Genomic DNA, 27,336 nt, shown 5'->3' with positions numbered 1-27,336 from the left:
CATCCTTAGTTATGTACTGATTTGTGTTTTCTGCAATTATTAAAAGGTTTTGAAAATGGAATAATTTATTGAGGAAATAAAACTTTGAATACTTTGTTGACCAGGTATGGGATCATTTATTTTGTCTGCAAAGAACGGGGAACATTGAAAATAATAATCTCATAAGATTCTCCTGAATGTGCTATTAAGACTGCAATCCTATACACACATACCTCCCAAAAAAGTTGATTTCCTCCAACTTGTGTACTTACTGCAAGCAAGTACAGAGTCAATCATATTATTATTATTATTATTATTATTATTATTATTATTATTAATTATGTTAATATTTAAAAAGCTATGATGATGGTTCTGATGTCATCATAAGTCTTGTGCTGCTCAGAAAGATTAGACTCTAACTTACAAAATACAGTGTTTCTAGAATGGATTTTCTGTTATTCTGTTCAGCTTTTTGTCATTTAGAATCATAGAATTGTAGAATTGGAAGGGACCCTGAGGACCATCTAGTCCAACCCCATGCAATGCAAGAATATGCAGGAATGCAGGAATATGCAGCTTTCCCATATGGGGATCAAATCTGCAACCTTGGTGTTATCAGCACCATGCTCTAACCAACTGAGCCATTTGAACCAGCTTGTTTCACTATCCCCACAAACTAACATTCTGAATTCTTTCATGTGTGTTTCTGTTCCGAACAAAAACTGCAGTATTTGCATGTACAATTACTCTGAGAGAATCTGATTTTAATGAGCAGCTTGCTGTGCATCTATGAGGTGGCCAAGAAACTTGGACAAATACCAATTTCTTACCAGACCAAGTTCAATATACTATTGGCATATAAAGTCCCTAATGGCATTTATTCCATCACTTTGAACTCACAGTTTTCCAAGTATTGCATAAAATCCATTCTGCATTTGCAAGGAGTCATTCCTTTAGTGTGGCAGCACAAGCCTTAGGAATTCAGGGTCACTGTGGCAGAATGCCACTCCATGGACAGTGGCTCATTTTGCCCTCTCCCAATTATCTTGCTACCTACTTTCTCCTCTACAAAAATCAGTTACACTGCACAAGGACATCCAAAGAACGTAGCATTGGAGCCAAGCTAGACGTAATTATTTTATTACATAGTATGCCCAGGCATCCTTGGGATTTTTGTTTTTTAATATATAACTGTTGGGGGGGGGGGAGTCAAAATGGTATCATCATATTGTTGGGAGTAAAGCTACCATTGGTCATAACAGGAGATTTTCCCCATTGTGAATCACAAGAGAGAGAGTACGCGCATGCACGCAACTCCCACTGGGGCCATGGCAGAGACAAAGCGCTAAGCCCCACCTCCTATGTTGTGCTCCCAGTCCTGTTCTCCATTCCCCCGCCCTGGCCATTTGGCCTACTACATCACGGCCTAGGACTCTCGTACCTACGAGACCACCTCTCCCGGTATGTCCCACGGAGAGCCTCAAGGTCCATAAATGGCAACACCCTAGTGGTCCCGGGCCCTAAGGAAGTTAGATTAGCTTCAACCAGAGCCAGGGCCTTTTCAGCACTGGCTCCGGCCTGGTGGAACACTCTGCCTCATGAGACCAGGGCCCTGCAGGATCTGATTTCTTTCTGCAGGGCCTGTAAGACAGAATTGTTCCGCCTGGCCTTTGGCTTGGAGCCAATTTGAATCCCTCCCCCTCCCCCTCTTTCTTTTTCCTTTTTCCTTTCTCCTCCTGTGATGAGGCTGCATTTTAATATTTTAATGTTTCAATATTTTAATGTTGTATTTTAATCCTGTTTTTAAGTTGTATTCATTCAACTTGTTTTTATTATTGCTTGTTAGCCGCCCTCAGCCCGGCCTTGGCTGGGGAGGGCGGGGTATAAATTTGTAAAAAAAAATAAAATTATTATTATTATTATTATTATTACTATGCCACCTATTTATTTATTGAGAAGCCATGCAAACTACATGATAATTTATGACATGTTCTAGTTTTGCCCTTAATGTCAGTGACTGCTACTACTCAAGGGCATGAAACAGGAACAGCTGCTAGCATGAGAACAAGAGGACAGAAGAGCAAAAAATAGGATCACTGTAAAAACTGACCATAATGAGAAAATAATGCTGCTAAAATGTAGATGAATTTAAACGCCAGAGAAAAATGCTGGAGAAGCAAAGTTAGCATTTTAATCAAGGCACCCAAGAGTGTGTAACAGCTAATTAGGAAAAAGGAAAACAACTAGGATTTAGTCCTTGTGGCCTGACCTCCTTCGTAGGTAAGATTAGGCTTCAAATTGTCTGCTTCACACAATTGTAGCAGAGGATGCAGAAGACTCCATGTTCACATTACTTAATTGTCTTTTCCTTTCTTCTATTATTGAAACCACACTCTAAAAAAGGGAAGAAAAATAGCAAATGAGGATAAAATGCTTAAAGAATAGAAATCAGGAGAAGAGTTCAAGTAAAAGATACCCATACCTGTCTGTTCATGCCTCTAGCCATTTCCAGGGCACCTTTGCCAAACTGGAAAAAAATCCCCCCCCCCAAAAAAAAACATGTTAATTTTGTTATTTTAAACAGTTTTTGGATGTGTGTGTAAAACTGGTACTGAAAAAGCTACTCGTACTGCTATTTACCTCATTTTTAACATCAGGATCTGCTCCTCTTTCTAGAAGTAATGCTACCAATTCTTCATGGTTATTTAATGCTGCCACCTGGAAGTAAGATTAGGGGGAAATTATATATGCAAAATGTATATAGTTAAAATTAAGGGGAAATGATATTATATATAGTTGGGTGTTTGCATAAAATAAGCTTGTTCTCCTATTGGAACTATTTTGGAGAAAAGACAAATTGACACCTTTTTCTTCAATGAAAGCCAACACATTACCTACTGACACAATGCAAAGATTACTCAATATCAGAACACCATCCCAAATTTGGAAATAAACTCCAAACACCGTTGTGTTCCAACTCTGAAAGTTACTGTTTGAGCAACCTCCAACTGATGAGAAATAATTGTCAAAGCTACTACCACTTCTATGAGGAACTGGCATGGTATCACTTTTAGAAGGAATGTAACAAATGCATCTTCATTTCTGGTACTGAGATACACACAAACGTATCTGACAGCCACATAGCTGTGTTTATTTTGGAATAAGAGCAGCTAGAATGTTAACAGAGGGCTGGGTTGGTTTATACTTCTGACAGCTAGGGTCTGTGCTTTATTTATTTTTAATTTTGTTGACTATATTTAAATATTCTCTTGACAATGTTATCATCAACCAACTACAAGTATGCCAAACTTATTAAATAGCTTTCAAAAGCTAGGCCAAACATGGCCTAGCAGCTGGAACTAAAGATCTAAGGGCCTTACAAACCATTGCATGGGGGTGAATCTGTGCACTTAACAAGAAGCTGCCATCAGTCATAGCACCCCGAGTGTATTTTGCACAACACATTTATAGTAGTGTACAACTGAAACAACTTACATTTACATCACTGAATATCAGAGGTGGTATTAAATGCAAGTCGCACTCAGAGTAGATCCACCTAAGTTAATAGACATGACTATTTTAATTTCAAAGGGCTGACTGAGTAAGACTTAGTTGAATGCAACCCACAGGGGTTGTGTTCAGTTTTACGATGAATTTTTATCATTATATTCTCCGTCTAGTTTGGGTTTATGCACACTGCTTAGCAATGCTAATGATTAAGTGGTATATAGATGCCTTACATAAATAGTAAAACAGTGTATGTGGTGATCTTAAGCTATATAATCCTGACCAGAATTTTGCATATAGGAGCAGTGATAGTTGAGTCATTTGCTACAAGTCATTTGTGCACTGCTTCAGTATGTTGAACTTCTGTAGGCTCTCCTGGAGTTCTGACGATCTCCATCCTCTACTGCAGCATTGAAGTCTGCCTTTACATGAAGGATCCGAATATTAGCCATTAGAGCTTGGCGATAATACACCTGCTTCTACAGATCATTAAAATATCATCCCAAACACCTGTTTGTAAAGGTAGAGAAGTACTTGCTCGCTCGCTCTGTGTGCTGACTGGAATGAAAATGTTAACAGAGCATTTTGATCTTTATAGAATCTACAAATACAAATGCAGTACTTCAGAAAGATGAATTTCCAAGTATGAAGGAATAAGAGGGCTCATCCTATTAAAGAAACATTTGAATTTGCTCAGACTACGTACTTCATTTCATGCACCAAACCAGAAAGGAGATTGTGAGATAAAGTGCCTTAATAAGAGAAATCAAAGGGGAAGTGAAGTGTTACTTTGCAAATCCTCCTGTCATCCCAATACAGGTAAAAAGGCTTCTAGCCCAGCCACTGCATTCTGTGGGCAAAATTAGTAGTGAATGAAAAAGGACTTGTCATCTGTGCAAGAAAGGCTTTCCATAACAGTAAATATATTCCATGGGGCAGGGAATAGTATGGAGCACTAGTACCTAGAAGCCTTTCTTAAGTAGACCTCTTGAGACACCGCCTTATCAAAATGTTTCACATTGCAGAAGAAAACTGGCGGAATGAGCAGGTAGTTCTCAGATAAACAGACAACCAGGTAAACAAGCTTCACACCCCAAACCCAAATTATACCAGCACAACCTTGTTGAAGGGAACAGGCAGGATTAATAACTCAGTTTCATACATTACAGATCTTTGAGAGCAAAGCATCTAGCTGCCTCATTCTATAGTATACAAGTAAGTTCAAAAGACCTTTCTAAGAGCAGACAAAAGTTTGAGTATCTATGTATTAGTGCAGTTCCATGGACTGCTGTGCAGACCCCTAGCAGAAAGTCTAGTGCAGCCCCACATTGTGCTAGTGGCAGGAGTGGATGAACCTGTTGATTTCAGTTTCTTATTTTTTCCAGTCTTCAGTTCACCTCATTTCTGCATATGTCTGTGAAAATTTGAGTACATTTTGGTGCATTTAACCTAATATACACGTTTGCCAGCAATTTTCCTTAATATAAAGCATTTGTGTGCATTTTTCTCACAAATATATATTTTTGTGCACACTTCTCACTAACATATGCTTTTTACACAGTTGTGTTTTTTATTGGAGACTTGCACCACAAAAACCACAACGTATAGTGTATATAAACCCTAGTGAACTACAAAAATATTGGGGGAAAGTGTACAAAAAGGAGAACTCTGGATTTGGAGTTGCTTTTCACACAGCACTTTTCCATGAGGTTGCAAAGTGTATTCCAAAATATCCCAGCACACTGCTTAGCAGCAGAGCATACCATGAGAGGTGTCTTGCCATCCTTATCTTTTGCATTCACATCAGCTCCAGCGTCTAGTAAAGTTGTGGCCACATCTGCTTTTCCTGTTATTGCACATAGTCTCATCAGCGGAGTCCACTCCAAGCCTGTGTCTTTAGGATCAATCTGTCAAAGAAAGGATGTTCTTCTGATACTTGAAACATGAATTCAATGAAAATTGACAAGATTTCTGTTCTATTGAATACTTGCTGAGCTTATTACCTATCTTCAGCATCACTCTTTCCTGCTTGTTCCAGCAATTTATTTCTCATGCTGTGCAGTTCTCGATGCCTGGAGCAGCCTCCTTAGCCCTTTCTATATATCAGCCCAATTCATTCTCCCACAATCTATTCCTTCCATAAAATCATTCCTAGACCACTTGACATTGTCAGGGCCTTCTTCCGCCAGGTAACCAAATTCAGTCTTATTTTACAGACTCGCTGGCCTTAATACAGCTTTGCTTTTCAGTTTCATCCTCTCCATTTTATTTTGATTGAACACTTCTTGGCAAGGAGGGTGTCATTACTGTTATCTGCAGAGTGCACAGCATGCTGCTGATAAAAGTGTAGTAATAGCAACAGCAGTGGTAGCATTATTGGTCAAGATAATGCCCATTCATTCCATATTTTTAACTTACAATTTACATTTATTTCCCTGTTACATTTGCAGGTGTTGCACTTATATTTTGTGTGTTTGTGTTTTTCAAATTGACTCAACATAATATTTGATGTTCATTTTGTATTATAATTCCTAATTTATTAGTTCTTCCAATACACTGGGTGGAATCAAGTATTGTACAAGCAGACTTCCACTCACTTTACTCGACTGCAGTTCCCCAATACCCTAAAATTCTGTCCCAGAGGGTTCCCAACACTCCAGAGCAGATTTTCAGGGTATACAGGAAGCTGCAGGGGGGGTAGAGATAGGGAGGTAGAGTCCTATTGTATGAGAAGAAGCCCACCCTGCCCATGAAAAACAGTACTGGATACAATCCAATAATGTATATAGTCAACTGAACTTCCTCTTCCTGGTTTTTAAAAATTATTTCAGGGATCATCTTGTTGGTGACTCCAACAACAGGGGAAAGTTTGCCTTTATCTACCGAGAACAAATGGGTCACACGATCAGAATTCATCAAACTTTAGAAAATAGATAGAGTATGTTTGATGTGAGGGCGATCTGGCTGCGACATCTGTCACCCCATTGATTGCCAGGGTTGATTCAGCTGATCTGGCTGTCTAGGCGGGTGTCCCCTTCCTCCCTCACCGCTCCATGTGCGTCCCTCCTGAAGCTGCGCGCTCAGTGGAAGAGGACAACCATCCCAGATAGAAGGAGTGTACCGTTCTTCAGTCAAGGGTATACGATAGCTGCGCTCCCCTGCTAGAACCTCCAAACAAGCTCAAGCACCTCCATTCTCCATTGCAGTCCTCTGGGCCTTTCAAATGCCTCTCCTGAGGGCTGGAAAATCCTTAGGAAAGGATGTGGCACAGAGGAATACAGTGGAAATGATAAAAAATAGTATAGAAGCAGCTTGTCAGAGTGGATAGCTTTGTGGGGAGCACAGAAGATCACAGTGGGGAGGACAGGATGGGAAAGTCACATTGCACAAGTGTCTTTCACTCAGGCACACACTGGATTCAACCAAAATTTGTACTTTTTTTCAAACCTAGAATATATTTATTTGGTCATTTGAATCTATTCCACCAAGTATCCTCTTATGTAAACAAGATTAGTTTCAAATACAGTAACCAATGACTATTAAAGTTATATACAAGCTTTTTAAAGCAGGTAATGCAATTTCTTCATAACCTTGAAATTACGGCAACAACTGGTGCAGCATTCCATAATGATTAACAGCACACCTATATACAGTGGCATGTACACATCTGATAAACTGCTTCAAAGTATGCAGATGAACACCATACCTGACAACCATCCTTGACCATCCACTCAATAACATCGACATGTCCTCCGTCAGCAGCCCAGTGCATAGCTGTACATCCCCCAAGATCTCTGGATAACCAAGAAGCTCCCTGGGATCTGAGATACTTAGCAATGTCCAGGTGACCAGCATAACAAGCTATCATTAAACTAAGAAACAAAAAACACTACTTATTAACATAAAACATTGTTATTTTGCAGTTTATAGAAAATTAAGTACTGTTTAAGTGAGCCACACCTTAGTCTAAATACTCTTCTAAGTTGGTTAATTTTCTGTTAAACACCATTTTATGACTGTATATTGCTATGTTATATGACCACTGATATAATCACTATTATATTACTAGTAAAACTGAAGCCTACATAAAGTATATGTAAACAAGCTATTAGAAGAACTTGTTCACAGTGCTAAAAGGAAATGGTAGTACAATACCAAAACACAATATCCAATTGTCCAGATGGACAAAATGGGCTGATAATTGTAAAAGAAGCCTTTATATATATAAAATAAGGGCTTTTGTGAAATGTATAACTGGGGTTAGCAAAAATAGCCAAAGAAAAAACCAAAAGAACATTTTCCTAGTAACTGCTAACATCTGCAGTTCAGTGTGTATCACTGAGGATTCTGTTGAATCTTTTGAGACATTACTTCATTTTAATATTTCCATAGAGAACAAAATCCTAGACATCAACTGAAGGCACAACATATTGACTTCAGTGTAAGATTTACGATTTCCCAACCACAGAACATCAGCCAACATTACCAGGGACATCTAGTACCACTTATGAAACACCTTTAAAAGCAGGCCTTTCAGATTAACTTAAAATATCATTGGGAAGAAAACTTGCATGATTTTGTGTAGATATCTAAGTAATACTAGAAATTAACTGGCTCATAGACCAAGTTATTAAAAAATTGTATTGTTATTCTATGAGTTATTGTATCTTATTTCTTGCTGCTGCTTATATGCTGACATCTAACTGCTGTAATTCTGTATTTTCCTCTGATTTGTATAGACTGCTTTTTGGAGGTCTTTGGACAAATTTACTTTTAGAAAATCACCACACTTTTGTGTTCAGGAAGATTCTTTTATATATACTGCTGATACTTTCAACATGGTACTCTCAACATAGTACAATCCACACCAAATGCCAGAACCAGAAACTGCCTGAATAGTTTAGGATCGACATTAGACTGCCAAAACAGATATGAAAGACAAAGTGCGGGCAAATGAAAAGTTAGTAATTAGTAGGTGATATGTCAACTGATCAGAAGCGAGTTGAGGCTAGAGGTGGTCCAGGAAAGGCTCTGATAAGGACGTGTCTTGAGGAGATAGTAAAATAACTGTATTTATCAAACTAATTCTGTCAGAAATTATTTAAAAAAAAACAGAGCGGAACACCCTTGTTGTTTATTAAACACTTGGGGAAACCCAACAGACACTATTATTGATTTGGGCCATAAAATGAGTAACTAGCCCTGGCTGGACATTCTGCCTGGACAGGGTGTATGCCAACCATACTCCCTATAACCCCATCCCTGCTTGCTGAGTCCCTGACCTTCTCAGGCTGAAAGCGGAAGGTCTAAACGGGGCTTCTATCTGCATTTGTTTGAAGGAGAGAAAAAGGAAGTCCCATTGAGCAGAAGTTCATTCTGCTGGCTGATGAACATGGTTCACTTGCTAATTTGACTGGTTGTCCTAAATTATATGTATCTATTGGCTTACTTTACTACTTTAAAGTCCTTCCTGGTCAGTAAGAGTGTTGCGTGCACTAAACAGACTGAATATTTGGGAAAGAGCACAATGGCCCTTTGCATACAAAAGTGGTATTTAAGGAAACAAACAACTAAAACAAATTTTAACAAGCTTCATAGAATGGCAAAAGTATAATCCACTAAATAATAGAAATGCAAATATATCTCATGCTATATATATATATATATATATATATATATATATGCACAGTTTTTACCATGTCATACACTGTTATAACCAATTTCATAATTTATTTTCATATTTATTTCATAAACTTATATATACCGTGTGATTGTAAAAAACAAACAAACAAACCAAGAAACAGAACCCAAATCAGAGTAGTGTCAGTAGAGGCTGTCACAACCATCACTCCCATTATAAATGGGCTGCAATCTGCAACACCTGAGAAGAGAGAAACTTGCTTCTCATTTCAGTTATCAGCCTCAGCCTAGTCCATGTGTGCCTCTGAATGCATACCTTTACTTTCTGCCATTTAAATTAATGGCTATCATTCATTCCAAGGAAAATTGAAGTGCCACACATGGGTCAAAATTGAGGGTTTATGGGCTCTAAAACCAATCCCTCCCCAGAAAATAATAATTTTAATCTGCTTTTTCTGTTGCTGTTCACAAATGTTGCACCCATGCTGTTCCACATTTTACTGCTCCTCCATCCATGTCATGTTGTGTTTCCCATCACCATCAAGGACCATGTAGTAGAGAAATGATGTCAAGCTCCGATACAGAATGTTAGGCTAAGCCAGGCATCCCCAACCTGCGGCCCTCCAGATGTTTTGGCCTACAATTCCCATGATCCCTAGCTAACAGGACCAGCGGTCACGGATGATGGGAACTGTAGTCCAAAACATCTGGAGGGCCGAAGGTTAGGGATGCCTGGGCTAAGCTATGTATGTACTGCTGCCATTGCCTACAGGTGGTGGGAGAATGGCAGCATTGTGTTGCCCAGGCCTCAAAGTATCAACAACAGCCGGGGAACAAAAGCTGCAAAATTAAGAGTTCTATTTCAGATCAGAATCAGTTAAGGCATTATTACTGATGCAGACAGTATCCCAGTGAAATTTCCTCCCCCATGGACACAGGTTTGCATTAAATATACTTTTTAAGTCCACAATATCAACATCCGCCATGTTATCTGATGAAGCAATGTACTGCATTTATTACCTGTCTTTCCCACTGGCATTCTTCCGGTTCACATCTGCTCCATTTTCTACCAAAATCTGTGCAAGTCTAGATAAAAAACATTTGCATTATATTATTTTTCAGCAACCAGCAGCTTGCCAGGACATATAAAGAATATTCAGTTAGAGTGCCAATTTTGATGGCTGCTATAGTAAGAAATTGTTATGTGGCAAACTGACCACTGTCTTCAAACCATGCGCAAATTCATATGCCACACTGAAATTATTTATCAACTAACAGCTTGCCTTGTAAGTCAATACAACTATAAACAATAGCAACTGCTGCAGCAAGTTATCCCAGTCTAGAATATAAAGTTGATGTGATCCATTGACTAGAGTACTGTACAAAATTCTGGTTTCAAGCCAAACTTTGTTTATAATTAACTAGGTAATTTTGAGCAAGAGCAAGACACTGTTCTTCAGTCTTAGCTCTCAGTCTACAAAACAAATAATAATTATTCATTGCACTGTCATGTTATGAGGATGAATGTGAAAGAACATACTCTGAACACTAAATAAATTATCAGTTTCAGGCCTGTAGCTATAAAATAGTATTTAAGGAATTAAGGGGGGGAGGAGGAAATCCCAAAATTAATACATCTGAAAGGGGAGGTGGCCACCTTCTGCAGTTTTGAAGGCTACTGTTCTGTCAGTGATTCCAATACCCCATAATAAAATTGTTGCTGTCTAGTCAAACATTCACAGTAATGAATCATATACGCCCAGGCATAGCAGTACATATAACATGTATAAATACATATAATGCATGCAATATGAAAGAGAGCAAGAGGAATTTGAAGTGGGGAATCTTGTTACTTATTTTTTTGCTGGGGGAGGGATTAGGTAGTCAGTGGAGGGCCAGATAAAATTGGTTTGCGTTTAGATATTACAATGGGTCATCAATCAGCTATCCCTGAATTTCAAGCAGATAATGGCAGCTTCATATCACACACACCCCAAACCACGAAACTAATGAGAACTATAACTAAATATTCTGATCTGTACAGAGTCTCATACAAGAAAGGTAAAAGAAATATTACAATACTACCTAGTATATCCTTTTTGTGAAGCCACCATCAACGCTGTAAATCCTAGTTTATTGAGTGTATCTACCACCACTTGCCTTTTCAAAAAAGAAAAAAGTAGACGCGTTATCATTTCAAACATTTCCATCACTACAGTTCTTCTCCAATGTTTCTCAACGTACGTAGGTGCATATTCTGCCTATTCATCAGTGGTAAGGATCCATTAAAGTTGCCACCACTGTGTCCCAATGGAGGAGGTGGGGGCACAGTGTTCTTACTTATAGGCACTGCAAGATGGCAGGAAGCTATGAACCTACTAGGTCAGCACCCTGCAGTTATGACCTGCTGACAAGCAAGTAGACTGGGCCACTTACATCATGGCCCACAATTTACACCATGCACTGGCCAGTCAGCAGCTGCACAATGCTCATATAGTAATCTTCATGTTTTTGCTGCTCACCTTGCAGTGCCCAACAACAAGAGCACCGAGTCTGCCTTGATTAGTGCTCCTCAGCACACAACTTCATGGATCATTGCTGCCTTTCATAACTTAAAAGAATTATATGGCTTAGATCCAAGAAGCACAGTATGTTTTTTTCCCATGAAAGGGTACTTTTAAGCTCCCATTTCTGATATCAACCTCTAAATTCTCTGAAAAAATATTCCCAAGGATTGAGGACCTTTTGCAGTGGCATTTTCTGATAGAGTAGAAGAGTTTGGATTTGATATTCCACTTTATCACTACCCGAAGGAGTCTCAAAGCGGCTAACATTCTCCTATCGCTTCCTCCCCCACAACACACAGTCTGTGATGTGAGTGAGGCTGAGAGACTTCAAAGAAGTGTGAATAGCCCAAGATAACCCAGCAGCTGCATGTGGAGAAGCAGAGACACGAACCCGGTTCCCCAGATTTCGAGACTACCGCTCTTAACTACTACACCACACCAGCTCTCACTAGTGCCGTCACTAGGAAAGGGAATTGTCAGTTATATAGAATGCCTGCCTTCTACTTACACACAGGGGGCAATGTTATAATATATCTGTGTGTGTGTGTGCGCGCACGCGCATGTGCGCGTGCATCTATATATATCTATACACATACATACATACATACACACACATACATATACATATTAGCACCCATTTCTGTAACACCATAATTTGCAACTAGAAATCTATCATGTTGAGCTTAACATATAAGCTTAACATTAATATTTAGGAGACAGGAAAAATGAGCACAATTTGTCATGCAATTGTCATTATCTTTCACTCATTATTACATAGATATGAAGATTTTAAAAGGTGAATCATTTCTCACCTTCCTTTAAGAATAGTAAGGACTTGATCTACATCATTTCTGCTAACAGCACGATGGAGATGGTCTCCACTCATTGGTTCACCTGAAGAAAACAATGCATGAAAGCAGGATGGATAAAAAATTGTTCTGCTGGCACTCTGTCAGCTATTAAAATGCTGTCAAATAACTAGCTTTCACATTTTTCAGAACAGCATCTGGACACCTCCCAGGCTCCTAAATTAAACAATAGACCTTTTATCACTGTTTAGCAGAAAGATGAAATATTTCAAAGGTGACTTTTCAAAGGCGGTTTTTTTCGTCTTGCGAAGCACGGTGTCAGAAAAGTTTTGGAAAAGCTTCAAAAATCACCAAAGTCTTCAAAAACCTCAAAAAAGGCTACCACACCGCGTGCTATGAGTTGCTCCTCAAAGTCAAGTCGCAACTGTATTAACGGTTTTAAGAAAAAGGAAACAAACTTGCAAGACGTTTCCGTCTTGCAAAGCAAGCCCATAGGGAAAATCGTCTTGCGAAGCAACTCAAAAAACGAAAAACCCTTTCGTTTTGCGAGTTTTCTGTCTTGCGAGGCATTCGTCTTGCGAGGTACCACTGTAGTTCTAATGCCTTCCCCACCATCTGCAATATGGAGTGGATAATAATATTGGGGTTGTTGTATGAATAATGCATTTGGACAAAACAGGTGTATGCTTTTATTTCAATTTATGTTTATAGCCCTTTATTATGTCTTTGAGGAGACCTTTTCTATTAAGGACATGCTGCTCCCATATTGACCATAGTTTACCTCTATGACAGTTCTCAAAAACAATTCTTTGGGTGTGTAGGAGCAAATAATTAAAAGAACCAAACGCTAAGAGAAACAATTTAAAATGTACAATCATTCTCTCTTTGAAGTTATATTAAAAAATATATGCAGTACATAAAACTTTCAGACAAGAAGCTTAAGGTTGACATAGTTACTCATTAAAATTGTGTCCACACAATAAATGTGATTACTGGATAAACAAAAGGAATCCGGATAGGTGAAGGTCATGCTTTTGTCTTCGGAAATAAATCCTTCATAAAATGGTACTGGGTTGCAGATGAACAGAGCAATGTATTCTAATGTGGCTATAAGAATTTTATTTATGGAACTGAAGGCTCTATTGAAAACTGAATAAATGATGAACTCATTGGTGAAGACATTCTCCAATTAACAGGCAGCAGCTGTTTGTCTTTCTATTTTAGGGACCAATTGATTAAAATTGCACGCCTCATTTAAACAGGACTTTCTTGTATTTTACCTGAGGAAAAAAAGAAGCAGCATCACACCCTTTTTCAAAGTACTTGCATTCTGATTTATGAAGGCTTTTTCCAGCTGAATGCAAATGCTAAACCAAAGGAGACGTTTTGTTTTAATGTGCATATTCCTAACATGCACATTAAAACAACGAAGCTATGAAATATGAATATGAATGGATTTGGATATTTACATATAATAAAGCTGTGCATTGTATAGGAAAATCCTGTTTTTACAATTCAGATTTTTATCCAAATCCATTATGCTATTTAGAAAGCAAACATTATGTGAAGTGCAATATTAAAATGAACTATGAGCATGCTAAACGCATAACATATTTTTAGATAATGACGGGCAGAATTCTTTCCAATGCTTTCTTTTCCTGAGGAAAATTTTCCATTTCATAAACACATTAGTAACAACAAATGGATGCCAATTGCTGATACAATATTTGGCAAGCTTTGTACATTCAAAGTGTTTTGCTTTGTTAACTGAATGTAAGTAAAATAAGCATGCTCAATTAGATCATTCTCTAGGTATCAGAATTTTTTCCAATGCAAACTGAAATGTTTACCCTAATTTGCATAGGATTATTTCCCAGACCCCCCCCCCCCCGAAAACTCACTGTTTTCAGAACAAGGTTTCAATTCAGGAATGGCGGCCTTTGGAGAAATGTGAGCGTGTTATATTAAGATGCTAAAGTCTAATGGCTTCTGGTGGTTACATAGGAAGCAATGGCAAAGGGATTCAGCCATACTTTCACTAAAATGTTCTAGGATAGCTCACCATGGGCTAGAGCACAATGGGAAATCGGTGAATCAGTTGAAAGCTTTTGGCTGTGAACCTATTTGGTACAATACAGAAGTCTATTAACTTCAACAGGATAATTTACTCCCAATTCAGGGAGTGTGGAGAGGTGCATGGATTTCTTGAGGACTGGAATATACAACACTCCATTCTTAACTCCCAGGACAAGTAGTTCTGCTGCCAAGAAGCACGCTTCTTACTAGACATGTATCTTCAAAAGGACACAAAGTGGTACATGTTGTTCCTAATGGCTGGATTTTAGCTAGCCACCCAGATGTAGTGATTCATTGTGGGATCACCACAGATAATATTTTTGTAGACTGAATTCCTAAATAATCAATACTGTCTGGATGCCTAGCTCAGTTCATTAAAGAGCACGGAGACTTTATGAAACTGATGAGGTTTCTTGTCCTGTTTTCTAATTTGGGCAGCCAAGGACTGAAAAGCGAGAAGACAACATCAAAAAAGCAAGCAAACATTTTAAGATAAGGGTTTTTCCCCAGTTTAGATAACAGTGAGAAATACCAAATACAAAAGGTCTAAAATGTATCCCAAATAAGATACTGCATAAAAATGCTTAATTGAGAGCAGTGCTGCATGTTAAATTTACTTAATAAACTGCTTTCCATTTAATAGCTATTTTCATTGGGTAGAAATCAAATTTATATTGTGCATACTTAGAATGAACAATGAATTGCCAACTTACTCGTTGTGGTTACACAAACAGGTGTACTGTAAGCAGACTCCCCTGAAGGATCTGTCACTTTAAGCCGAAATCTGTAGGTTGTTCTAGGTTCAAGACCTTCCACCACATGCTGTTGAGCATAGCCCCTAAAAGAGAGTAATGTTATTTCCCCCCCCAAAAAAAAATTTTTAAAATCATTTTCACATGTTTTGTTTATACAAGACTAACTCTAAAAATAAAATTAAAAATACGAATGGTACTAAAAACCAAGTACCAAACACCTGTTACTGTGAATGTATGAAGGTCACTGGGGAAAAAACCCATCCGCTTAGATGGGAAATATGTGCCAAAATTGTTCTTTTTAAATGCACATTATTGTTGTGCCACTGTGAATCCATCTGCAAATTCATTTGCCCTAACTGCACATACAAATCCAAAGTTTTCTCAAACCTACATGAATACCTAAGCTGTACATACTTTAAAACCCAAAAGGAAAGAAATGGCGATAGCCAATATCTGTCATACTCAGAGTAGACTCTGTGAAATCTACCATTTCAATTGGTCTACTCTGAGTATGACTTATGTTGGATATCACCCAAGGACTTCAGGTCTTCAAAAACAGTAACTAGAACATCTACATAAATGTCATCAAATATATACTCCCAGCACATTTTTAAGGGCAAAAGTTCAGGTTTGAATATTTTAATTTAATGTCTTCATATAATATTTGGAATACCAAAAAATGTCTATCAGAATTACCATTACTTTGCCATGTGCTACTGCTTTAACTAAAAAGCAAAAATCCTTCTAAGCTGTCTGACATTGTAAAGAGATTGTTTCCTAGAATGCTCAGAATGCTTTAAATTTTAAAGTACTGTTTATAGTATAAGATATGTAGCTTGACATATGATGAAATAGGTAGTATTCAAACAGTCTAATTCTGCCACCTAGTGACAAACTCTACATAGAAATTTTCTGATGACAACAGAACGTATGATCTCTCAGAGCAAACCTCAGAGCAGTCAGGGGACCACTGGCAGCTTATGTAGCACTGCAGTCAATTTATTTATTTTACTTTTACAACACATAAACCACCTCTCCAAATGCTCAATGTAACTGATAATAAACCCCCCCCCCCGAAAATCAAGAGGAAGATCAATTTTATCGTTTAATGGACTGACCTTTTCAACAATTAAGAAAACTTTTTACAAATTAAATCATAAAGTTAGAAGCAAAGAAACAAGAGTAAAATAGTGAAGGAGTTATGCTTTAGCCACAAAAAGCAACACGAGAACTACTGGATGAAGAAGGGTTATGTGGTCCACACTCGGGATCCAACAGCAACAAGTCAGACCCATCAATGATTTGATTCCATGATTATAGAACCTTCCCCTTTCAAGTCATCTGAGTGGTACTTGTTGCACTGAGAGGTACAGATTTAGGGGAAGAGTCTGCAATGCATGGAAGTATTGACATACTCTTGTTACACCTACAACCACAAAGACCATTTTCAGAACCACTGATTTATGTTAAGTATGTCAGCTTTGTTATCCAAGCTTTCAAATTATTTTGTAGGGGGCAGCACAACTTCACTTACGTATAAATTAGACCATATTTATGCAACTTCGTGTCCTCTTCTTCAACTGAAAATTTTAACCATTGTTCCTGAGGACCTTTTCGTTGTTCTTCCAAGTCCCAACTAAGGTGAATATTGTGGTGGCTCACATGGCGTACAACTACAACTGGAGGGCGTGGTTTTGAGATGGAATGTCTTCCTACAAATGAATTACATCATTTCACATGTCTGATACTTATCTTGATTCAAACAGGAATATGGCTAGGACTGCAAAAGCACTGTAGGACAATCTCTGCATTATTTAATCTTTTGTACCTTCCCCCACTTTGCAGCAATACAATAAACAGAACTGTAAACCATTTTGCATTGTATCTATGGACTTCAGCTGCTGTGACAAACGTTTGCACAGCCTAAGCATTTATTTGTTTTTGTGGAATATTTATATCTTTCCTTTTGATCACAAAATATCCACAAGATAGTTGAGAATAAGTAAGCAATAACCTCCAAGAAATAAAATTATAACACATAGCAAATACAAATGTCCACATAGCAAATACAAAACAGCAGCAACATACAACTTAATTTTTAAATAACTTTCTCACAAATGGCTTTTAAACAGGATAGTTTTAACTTGGAATCTGTATGCCATCAAAAAAGCAGCAAGGTGCATCTCCCCAGGGAGGGAATTCTAGAGTCTCAGCACCACTACCAAGAAGGCCCCATTCTGCATAACCACCCTTTGTGTCACACACAAGGAACAATTACTTTTTCCCCAGAAAATACTATCTGTATCTGCAGTTTCACATCTTTTCAGCAAGTGTATTAGTTAAGCGACCAATCAAACATGTCTTACATTTTATAAATGCAAATAATCTATAGAAAAATTGGAAAAATACACAGAAGATTAGCGTGGCCCCAGCACAAGGATGACAAACAAATTTCATAAAGCATTCCATATTTCTGTCAGCCTGTCCTTAGTGACCATTTTAGCAAGTACTGTATAGTGGAAATATTACTTTCTCAGTGCTTAAAATTATGTTCCTTTAAAAAAGAAAAAATAATTAGTCAATAGACTTAATGTAAACCCTTAGACTTGGGGGTAGTTTGTCACTAAACACCTATTCTGTTGTAGGCATAAGTGGACCATCGCTCAGAATGAAAGCAAAGCAGATACTCTAACTAGAGGCAACAGGCATCCATTATAAAGACATTCAGGTATGTTACTCCTATAGTAAGATGGAATTTTGCCCATCTGGTCCATAGTAAACAAGGGGAAGGGGGGTGGAATGTGGCTATTCATCAAACACTGATATAATTCAGAGCCAAGAAACAAACTGGCATTGCCTCCTAAAGATGTAACAATAAAAACCGCTAGCACATGTGCAAAGCTAAGCAGGATCTGGTATGGTTTGAAATCAGCTTGGGGACTATGTGTTGAGATTCCTACATTGCCGTGGGTTGGACTACATGAACATCAGGACCCCTTCAAACTCTACAATTCTATGATTCTACCATCTTCTCAAACAACTGATGCTAACTTGAAGCAATACATCAGCTTCTCAATTTAACATTCAATACAGGGAAGGATGCATACTGTAAAGATAGTTGATGATTACAGAAGGGTTATTTTGACATGCAAAATGTTGTATACTAGGGTATCCAAGTTTAAACTATCATATGCAACGATGGGTGAAAATCCCTTGAAATCAATAACCCTATGCACACAAACCTCAATCTTCTTTTATTTTTGAGAAAACTAGAAACTTGCCAGTTCCCCTCACCCTTCACTCCAAATATGCTTACTTTTGAGAAGGAGTAGGAGACAGCCAGTGACAGGGAGAGCAGGCTAGAAACAGGAAAACCCTTGCCAGCCTGGAAATAACACTCCACAGCATGTTTGGGAACATCATATGCTTTTGGGGAGCATGGGAATTTAGAACTCCAGAGCAGCCAAGGAAACTAAGATCCCATGTTCCCCAGCAGGAAATAACAAGCTGGGGAACTTGTTATTTACTCTCCCCAAAATTCAGTGAAGGAAGCAAAAGAACTTACAAATTCCAATGCCTTGGGCAAAAAAATACAATCCTGAGTGTCAGAATGACCAGTACTGTCTCTAGTGAGCCCTCCCTATCATCAGTTACTCCCCTTTCCAAGAATAACCTTTTTGCTTTGAAAGTGGATTAAAATACTGGCGAAGGGAGCTAGCAGGTAGCAAGGATGAATTTCATTACCAGCTGATCCTTGAAAGGCCTGGGTCTGGTTTGTAATGGGTTTTGGCTTTCCAAACTAGGTGAGTTCATATTCCAAATTCACACCATCACTAATCCTATGCGCTGTGCACTTTCCTTTTCTCATAAAGGTATTAGCACATTATAAGACACACTACACTGTGTTCCGTTAAGTTCAGGATAAGGTATATATTGGAATAATTCAGGTAATTCATTCTAAGGTAGCTAAGATTACCTACAATATTATATTACATTTCACTTAATGAAAAGTTATAGGAGCATATGAGTTCTATTTCCAGTAAACCAAGTTCTGATCATTCTGCTTGGCACATTTAACAGACAGAGGCCCCATGACAGCTTTGTAGCAGGCAAACATTCACTTCACACAGCTTGTCCTGCCATAGACATTCCAAAGATGACAAAAGCATCTCCAAACGAATTTGTGCCGGTCATACTTGTTCTCCAACAAGACCCTTTGTTGGAGAAAATATCAAAAATATCAAAACCTATATTCTTTACTTCTTGTTTTGGTTAAATGTGGAAATAATTGCTTTATTATATTGTTAGTTTATTAATTGTCTGAAAAGATTATGCCAAAATGCAAAATATTTGCATAAAATCTATCATTATGATGCCCAAAAGAGTAGCTGGTCTATTTAAAAACACACAAAATATTTGAAACCAGATTAACAGTGGCTTGACCTTCAGCTCAACCAGAAACAGCTTGTTTAATATTCATTTCATTGCTATGACCAACATGGAGCTTTATGACATCATAGACAGGAAACAGAAACATTGTGAGTTATGAGGTTGTCCTATTGATTGTCTTGCATCTGGAAAGTTAAATTCAGTGTCAATACACTAAAACTATGACTTAAAAACATAAAGAACCACCTCATCAGGAAATCATAAGCTTTTGTCCTAATTATTTTTGCAGTGAAAGCTGCTACATAATTTTCATACAGTACAGATATTCATATAGCTCAGTGGCATATCCTTAAAATGACAAGAAAGAAAAAAGACAGCGATGGCGCAGCTCACTCCACTATCCTTTTATAGTGAACAGGGAAAGATCAGGTTCATCTATCTAATTACCGATACTGCCTCTATCACCCAGACAAAGTTCCAAATTGGTCAACCTTATAATCTCTTGCTACAAAGTCAATTTGGGAGTTTAAATTCTCTGGAGACATCTGAAACTCATGAATAATGAAAAATTAAATAGAATTGATTACATCTTTTAAAATCTGCTTAATTATTGAAACCAATTACAGTGGTACCTCGGGTTAAGTACTTAATTCGTTCCGGAGGTCTGTACTCAACCTGAAACTGTTCTTAACCTGAAGCACCACTTTAGCTAATGGGGCCTCCTGCTGCCGCCGCGCCGCTGGAGCACAATTTCTGTTCTCATCCTGAAGCAAAGTTCTTAACCTGAAGCACTATTTTTGGGTTAGCGGAGTCTGTAACCTGAAGCGTATGTAACCTAAAGCGTATGTAACCTGAGGTACCACTGTACTTAAGCAGAATCACTTTGAACGAAAGTCTTCGTTCTCTATACAACACTTGCTTTGGGGGAAAGAAAAATGATGAGGCAAAAACACATGGAATGTCAAAAGTAACAAAACAGCAAGCGTACATCTTCTACATAGCAGCTTCTACAGATGACTTAGATCAGCCCTTGGGAGCCGCAGGCCTAAGGACCAAATGTGGCCCTCCAGGCATCTCTATCCAGCCCTTGTAACTCTTCACCAGGCCCCATCCCTCACCAACCCTGCTCCACCCACTCCTGACTGGAATGTGTCCTTGATTCCAGCTTGCCTGGGTAGAAATATGTGCATGTCTGGTAACCTCTGACATTTGTGAGGCAAGAGTCATATCCACTGTTCTGCACAGTTCTGCCTCTGGACTGCCCATTGTTGGCATGTGGCTCTCAGAAGGTTCCTCATGAGGAAAGCACAGGCTGAAAAATATTTCCCACCCCTAGCTTAGATGTGTTCTGTCCCTTCCACTTTCCAATACAGATCAAATCAGAGAAGGATTTAGGGGAGCGTAACCGGTTCGGCCATCCTGGCTGCAGAGCCTTGGGAGTGCCACAACTATGATGTAGAATGGAAGGAGAGGTACAGGGGGACACTGAATTTTGGCATCACAGAGGCCACTGCCCAGGGCTGCCAACCTGAGTAAATTATTGGGGGGGGGGGCAAAGTAAGCCCTGCCCCACATAATCGATCACAAGACACGGCATACCCCCCCCCCCCCGTTTGAATGGCAATGCCCATTAACTTTGCGGGGCCCGGCTCCCTCAAATATTTTACTGGGGGGGGGTGAAGGGACCTCAGCACCTTGGAATTGGAAATGATTAATAGGACCCACAAATGTGAGGAGGGAAGTCCAGGAGATTCTTTGGAATCTTGCCTTTACGTTGTATGTTGGATATGTGATTGTAAAACTTTAATCTGAAAACCAAATTAATTATTATTATTATTTTTAAAAAGACTATTTTTGCTTTAAAAAACAAAGCAGAAAAACTCTTTTCTGGATGGCAAGGAGGTGGGGTGGATACTCATAGGAAGTGGATGACTTTCAGTAGTGTGCAAAACTGTTCAGTTCAGGTGGCAACAACAGCACTTTATGGAACTGTTCAGTAAGAGTGCTGAGTAGCTGACAAGATAATTTATACAACTCTATCATATGCACGCATACTTTAAAAAGAAAAACTGGCAGGGACAGTCTGGTTCCTGTCACTATCCTTTTCTAGCAGGAAGTCAATTAGGAATTGTTATAGAAGCCATAATTAGGATGCTTAAATGTATTTATATATGCCAGATTCTGCTTAGTTTTCCTTGTTTGGTTCCTCCTTTTCCACTAATTTAGAGCTACTTCACATAATAGGAAAAAATATGTGTTAGCAACATGTTTAGCAGTGCCTTCTCTATTGTCCTTTCTTTCCCATTTGAAGACAACCTGCTAAGTGGAGACTTAGCATCTGTATTGGATTCAAATTAATTTAATATAAGTGGTGTTATTCTGATTTATATGTATGCTTTTATATATGCAAATGATATTGCTGTTTTTATATATGCCATTGTTCTATTACATTGTAAATTACTCTGGGATGTCTCATAGGATGGAATTCATGAATGAGATAATGAATGATGATAATGATTCCTATGTGTCCCATGGCATGGTCAATAACATTAACATAAACACACACACACACACACACACAGAGAGAGAGAGAGAGAGAGAGAGTATATAAATACCTTAAATAGCAGCTTTAAAAAAATACATAATATTTGAAGGGGAGATTAGTGAAGGGGCAGGTAAGTGATGAATGTAACAGCCTGTTTAGACTACTGCAATGCAGTATACAAGGGGCTTCCATTGAAAGCAGTCCAGAAATTGCAGTTGTTTCAAAATAGAGCCCCAAGATTACTAATTGATACTAGATGTTTTACCAGTTGTATTGGCTCCCAGTCTATTTCCAGGAGCAATTTAAATTGTGGGTTTTAACATCCTAAGTGGCTTAAGATCACCACCTTCTGCCTGCTTAAACCTTAAGATCTTATATTAAGACCCTAACCAGGGTGCACCCGGTAACTGAAGGAAGGCATATAGTTACGATGAAGGTATTTCTAGTGTTGGCACCTCAACTATAGAACCTCCTGAGAGTTGCTCATCTGGAACCTTCTTTAGTTTCGCAGCACAAAGTAAAAATCATGTTCTTTACATCCTCTTTTAAGAAGTTTTCAATTAGGGTTATACCTTTTATGCTGCTTCTATGCAAAAATGTTTTTCACTGTACTTTGGGCTGGATTCAACTAAGTAATTGTACAAACAGGAGTCAGCACAAATCCCACTAGCACAATGGGCCTTTCATCCCCCTAGTGTGTCCCCTCATAGGTAAAGGCACCCCTGACCATTAGGTCCAGTCGCGGATGACTCTGGGGTTGCACGCCTCTATAGGCTGAGGGAGCCGGCGTTTGTCCACAGACAGCTTCCGGGTCATGTGGCCAGCATGACTAAGACGCTTCTGGCAAACCAGAGCAGCGCACAGAAATGTCATTTACCTTCCCGCCAGAGCGGTACCTATTTATCTACTTGCACTTGACATGCTTTTGAACTGCTAGGTGGGCAGGAGCAGCGACTGAGCAACAGGAGCTCATCCCATCACTGGGATTCAAACCGCCGACCTTCTGATTGGCAAGCCCTAGGCTCAGTGGTTTAGACCACAGTGCCACCCGCGTCCCATCATGCCCACCCTCAAATCAGCTAGGGGGGTTCAAGAGAACCCTCAAAGCAGCACATGGGGGGAGAAGGGGGGAGATATTTCTGTCTGGCAAGCATAAATGGCACTGTTCTGCTGACAGAACAATCACATTAGGTCATTGAATTCCTCTCTGTTTTTGATATTTTGTTGTAAGTCATTTAGGATTTTTTTATTGATGGACAGTTATATTAATCTAATAAATTATTATATTGTGAACACATCTTTCCTATATTGCGTGTAGTGGCCTGCTAAGTACATACTGTGACAAATAATTTCTGTAACCACCCCAAGCCCTTAGGACAGTCATGGTTATAATTCAGGATGATTATTTAATTAACCAATTACAGGATGGAGCACAGATAAAATAGGTTCCTCAAAATGGAATTGTATCGCCTATCATGGACAGTTCAGTTCTGGGGCGGGGGGGTTAGATACAGTATAACAGAGATATGTGAGACTGCAGTTCCACAACCATTCATTTTACAGTGGTACCTCGGGTTACAGACGCTTAAGGTTACATATGCATCAGGTTACAGACTCCGCTAACCCAGAAATAGTACCTCGGGTTAAGAACGTTGCTTCAGAATAAGAACAGAAATCACGTGGCGGCAGCGGGAGGCCCCATTAGCTAAAGTGGTACCTCAGGTTAAGAACAGTTTCAGGTTAAGAACAGACCTCCAGAACGAATTAAGTTCTTAACCCGAGGTACCACTGTACTCCAGTTGCCACAGAAAAAATACTGGAAAGCTCTATATTCCATGTAGTGGAAGTGGGAAAGCTTTGGCCCTCCAAAATTGTTTAACTACAATTCCCATTTAGCCTTGACTATTGCCATGCTGGCTGGGGCTGATGGGGAATATAGTTCAGCAACATCCAGAGGACTGTTCCACATGCATGTCACACAGGCAGCAGCGGATGATGTGCTGGGGTTGCACCATTCACCTGACCTCTGTCTGGCTGAGTCACTACAGCAAAATAGAACAGAGGGGTGTGGCAAATGTGTCCATGCTTCTGCTGGCACATTTGCATCACACAACCTTGCAACACTTCCCCCGCTCTCTCTCTCCCTCTCTCTCTCTCTTCTCTCGTTCCTGGTATGCTGCAGCAACTCAACAGGAAAGAGGTAATATGAATGGCAGAGCTCTGCCACACTGCTGCATATAGGAAAGGTGGATGCATTCAGACTTTCATAAAAAACAAACAAAAAAACTTCATAGATTACTAAAAATATCCAGGTTTAATTAATTTAAACAACTAATGGCATGCTGGCTTTTAATTATCTATTTTAAAATTTTATTTCATTATGCTAATAAAGTTACTACATAAATAAGTGATCAGATCAGAAGTGATGACTAAATACCTTGGGCACAATTCAGATTTTATTTTATTTTTAAGTTTTATATTCTCTTACAGCTTTTCTCATTAAGCCGATAAGGCATATATAATATTTGTCTGACACCAAAGAAATCTAACAGCAGGAAAAGGAAAATTTTTTCTTGGGAGAGCTGCAATAAAACCTGATAACAAGCTTGCTGGCCTTTTCCTCCTCACAGAAGTACATACGCTCTTAACAAGAGACACCTCATTTATCGAACAAACCTTTCCATTAGCAGCAACTACATATACATTCACACACACACACACACATATTCTTATGTAGAACAGAACACTTAACTTAAACCTTTTGGTGTAAATGTGATGAGTAGCTTAGGAAGCAAGATCTAAAGGTTCTGACGTGAATAAATCTCAATCAAAAACTGACACAGATATTCCATTGTTATGAAAGGCAAGATTCCAACATGAAATACAGGTGCCTATTTTATTTTATGTCTTACTAGAGCTACTGTGCCTTTCCAGTGTTCGTACAACAGTGAAGTAGCCCAATACCCCTATAAGCTGGCGGGTAAAGAACTAGCCACACAGATAGCCACTTTAATTTGCAGTTAACCAACTTTAATTTGTGACGCAAAGAGCATAGTTATGTGTTAATAAGCTGGTAGTTTAAGTGTATTTGCTGCCTCCTGAACAGGGGATTATCAAACCCTGAACAGTGTGCCTCCAACTTCTGAGATGAGGTGGGGGTTGCTTTACACTCTGCCATAAGTGCAAGTCTTTGGGGTGGAAGTTGTGGACCCTACTCAGCAGAATGAGCAGAAATTCCCCCAGATATAACAGGTTTGGCCAACTATATTTTGAAGTAGGTGAATGAATACACATTAACATCTGAAGAACCTCTCCCCAGTAAGACCTGAGCAAATGTGTATATGTTTGCAGCCTTAATGAGGGAAACCCCACTGTTGAACGACTGAACAAATCATACAAATACAAAATATTTCTCAAAGCAAAATATTCGTTTAAATCAACATTTGTTGGGGTTTTGTCCAGGCTCTAGACACCAATCACAATTTCGTGAAAGCACCTCCAGTTTGGATAAGTTTGCAAAGGGTGGGTCTTAACTGTGGTCCGCTGGGGTTCGGAAGAGTCTTATCAACATCACTACCCCATTCCTCTGGTTTAAAGGTAAAGGTACCCCTGCCCATACGGGCCAGTCGTGTCCGACTCTAGGGTTGTGCGCTCATCTCACTTAAGAGGCCGGGAGCCAGCGCTGTCCGAAGACACTTCCGGGTCACATGGCCAGCGTTACGAAGCTGCTCTGGCGAGCCAGCACCAGCGCAGCACACGGAAACGCCGTTTACCTTCCCGCTATAAAGCGGTACCTATTTATCTACTTGCACCTAAGGGTGCTTTCGAACTGCTAGGTGGGCAGGAGCTGGGACTGAATGACGGGAGCTCACCCCGCTGCGGGGATTTGAACCGCCGACCATGCGATCGGCAAGTCCTAGGCACTGAGGTTTTACCCACAGCGCCACCCGCGTCCCTCTTTCTCTGGAATGAATTAAGTACTTAACCCGAGGTACCACTGTACCTTTCACATTCCTCTGGTTTATGAAAGACCAAATACAGTGGTACCTCGGGTTAAGTACTTAATTCATTCCGGAGGTCCGTTCTTAACCTGAAGCACCACTTTAGCTAATGGGGCCTCCTGTTCCCGCCGCGCTGCCAGAACACAATTTCTGTTCTCGTCCTGAACAAAGTTCTTAACCCGAGGTACTATTTCTGGCTTAGCGGAGTCTGTAACCTGAAGCGTATGTAACCTGAAACGTATGTAACCTGAGGTACCACTGTAAATAGAAATAACCAGTGACTGAATTTGGGGTGATGCGGAATGTACCCAGTTAAATTTTGCTTGCTCTGATATGGTGTTGATAAGCTTTCATCATACATAGCGTCTAAAACAAATGGCATGTCCCCCATTCACTACTGGCCTTGACCCTGCCCACTACGGGTATGAAACTTTATATGAAAAAGGTTTTCCCACCTCTGGTCTAAATGATCACTACTTTGGGATCAAGGACTTTTTTTATTTCCCCTTGCCCCTATTGTGTGAGGTTTACTTGTATGAAAATTTCTGTTTGCTGATGGAGGCAGTAAATCCAGCAAATGAAGGATATATTTCTTCAGAAATTAGTCAATGGGTTTTAAATGCACATTCTGAATGCTGATAAATTAAGCTCGTTTTCCTGAATGATGCAACTGACTATTTTTGCTAGTGATCCTTCAAGGTTTCATTGTTTCATAATGATGTCTTGTGTCTCTCATGAACAATTGATAAATACAGTAAAACTGTGTTGCAGCTTAAATAACAGAATGAAATCTAGTGGTTTACAATATAACGGTATGATTTCCTACCAGCTATGGAAAAATAATAATAATAATAATAATAATAATAATATCCAGGTTTTCTCTAGTGCCTGACCTATAGAATTTCACAGCACTATTCCCATTCAGTCCTTGCTGTGCAAAATCATGCTACCCATTCCTCACAGTCCCCATGTTCCTACTTTCCAGCATTTTCTTCCATCGATACCTCCTATTCCAAGCGACATACACACTGCTCTCTGAGGCTTCATTGATTCGACATCATCCTTGCT

At 39.2% G+C, this 27,336-nt stretch overlaps 1 protein-coding gene across 6 annotated transcripts in view; it reads right to left on the bottom strand.

Annotated features, from left to right (window-relative positions):
* FANK1 (fibronectin type III and ankyrin repeat domains 1) overlaps nucleotides 1-27,336 on the bottom strand; it is a 33,084-nt gene that overhangs the window by 4,658 nt on the left and 1,090 nt on the right. For 4 of the 6 annotated variants that reach the window (XR_013986357.1, XR_013986358.1, XR_013986359.1 and 1 more), the window contains exons 2-11: nucleotides 16,868-17,045; nucleotides 15,292-15,416; nucleotides 12,506-12,587; nucleotides 11,212-11,286; nucleotides 10,147-10,212; nucleotides 7,193-7,358; nucleotides 5,250-5,393; nucleotides 2,620-2,697; nucleotides 2,462-2,506; nucleotides 2,249-2,373 (exon numbers count right to left, since the gene is read on the bottom strand). Coding sequence is in view for 3 of the 6 variants with exons in the window: in XM_081005310.1 (XP_080861436.1) it covers nucleotides 2,287-2,373; nucleotides 2,462-2,506; nucleotides 2,620-2,697; nucleotides 5,250-5,393; nucleotides 7,193-7,358; nucleotides 10,147-10,212; nucleotides 11,212-11,286; nucleotides 12,506-12,587; nucleotides 15,292-15,416; nucleotides 16,868-17,045 (1,046 nt within the window). In the remaining 3 variants the exon portion in view is untranslated. Of the gene's footprint in view, nucleotides 1-2,148; nucleotides 2,374-2,461; nucleotides 2,507-2,619; nucleotides 2,698-5,249; nucleotides 5,394-7,192; nucleotides 7,359-10,146; nucleotides 10,213-11,211; nucleotides 11,287-12,505; nucleotides 12,588-15,291; nucleotides 15,417-16,867; nucleotides 17,046-27,336 lie in introns of those variants that run through there. The other 2 variants (XM_081005311.1, XM_081005309.1) reach the window with 1 other exon arrangement.

Source organism: Podarcis pityusensis (genome assembly GCF_964106645.2).
Source record: "Podarcis pityusensis genome assembly, chromosome: 5".
Taxonomy (NCBI): Eukaryota; Metazoa; Chordata; class Lepidosauria; order Squamata; family Lacertidae; genus Podarcis; species Podarcis pityusensis.
The sequence above is the reverse complement of the archived record's forward strand: the minus strand, read 5'-3'. Positions and strand labels throughout refer to the sequence as shown.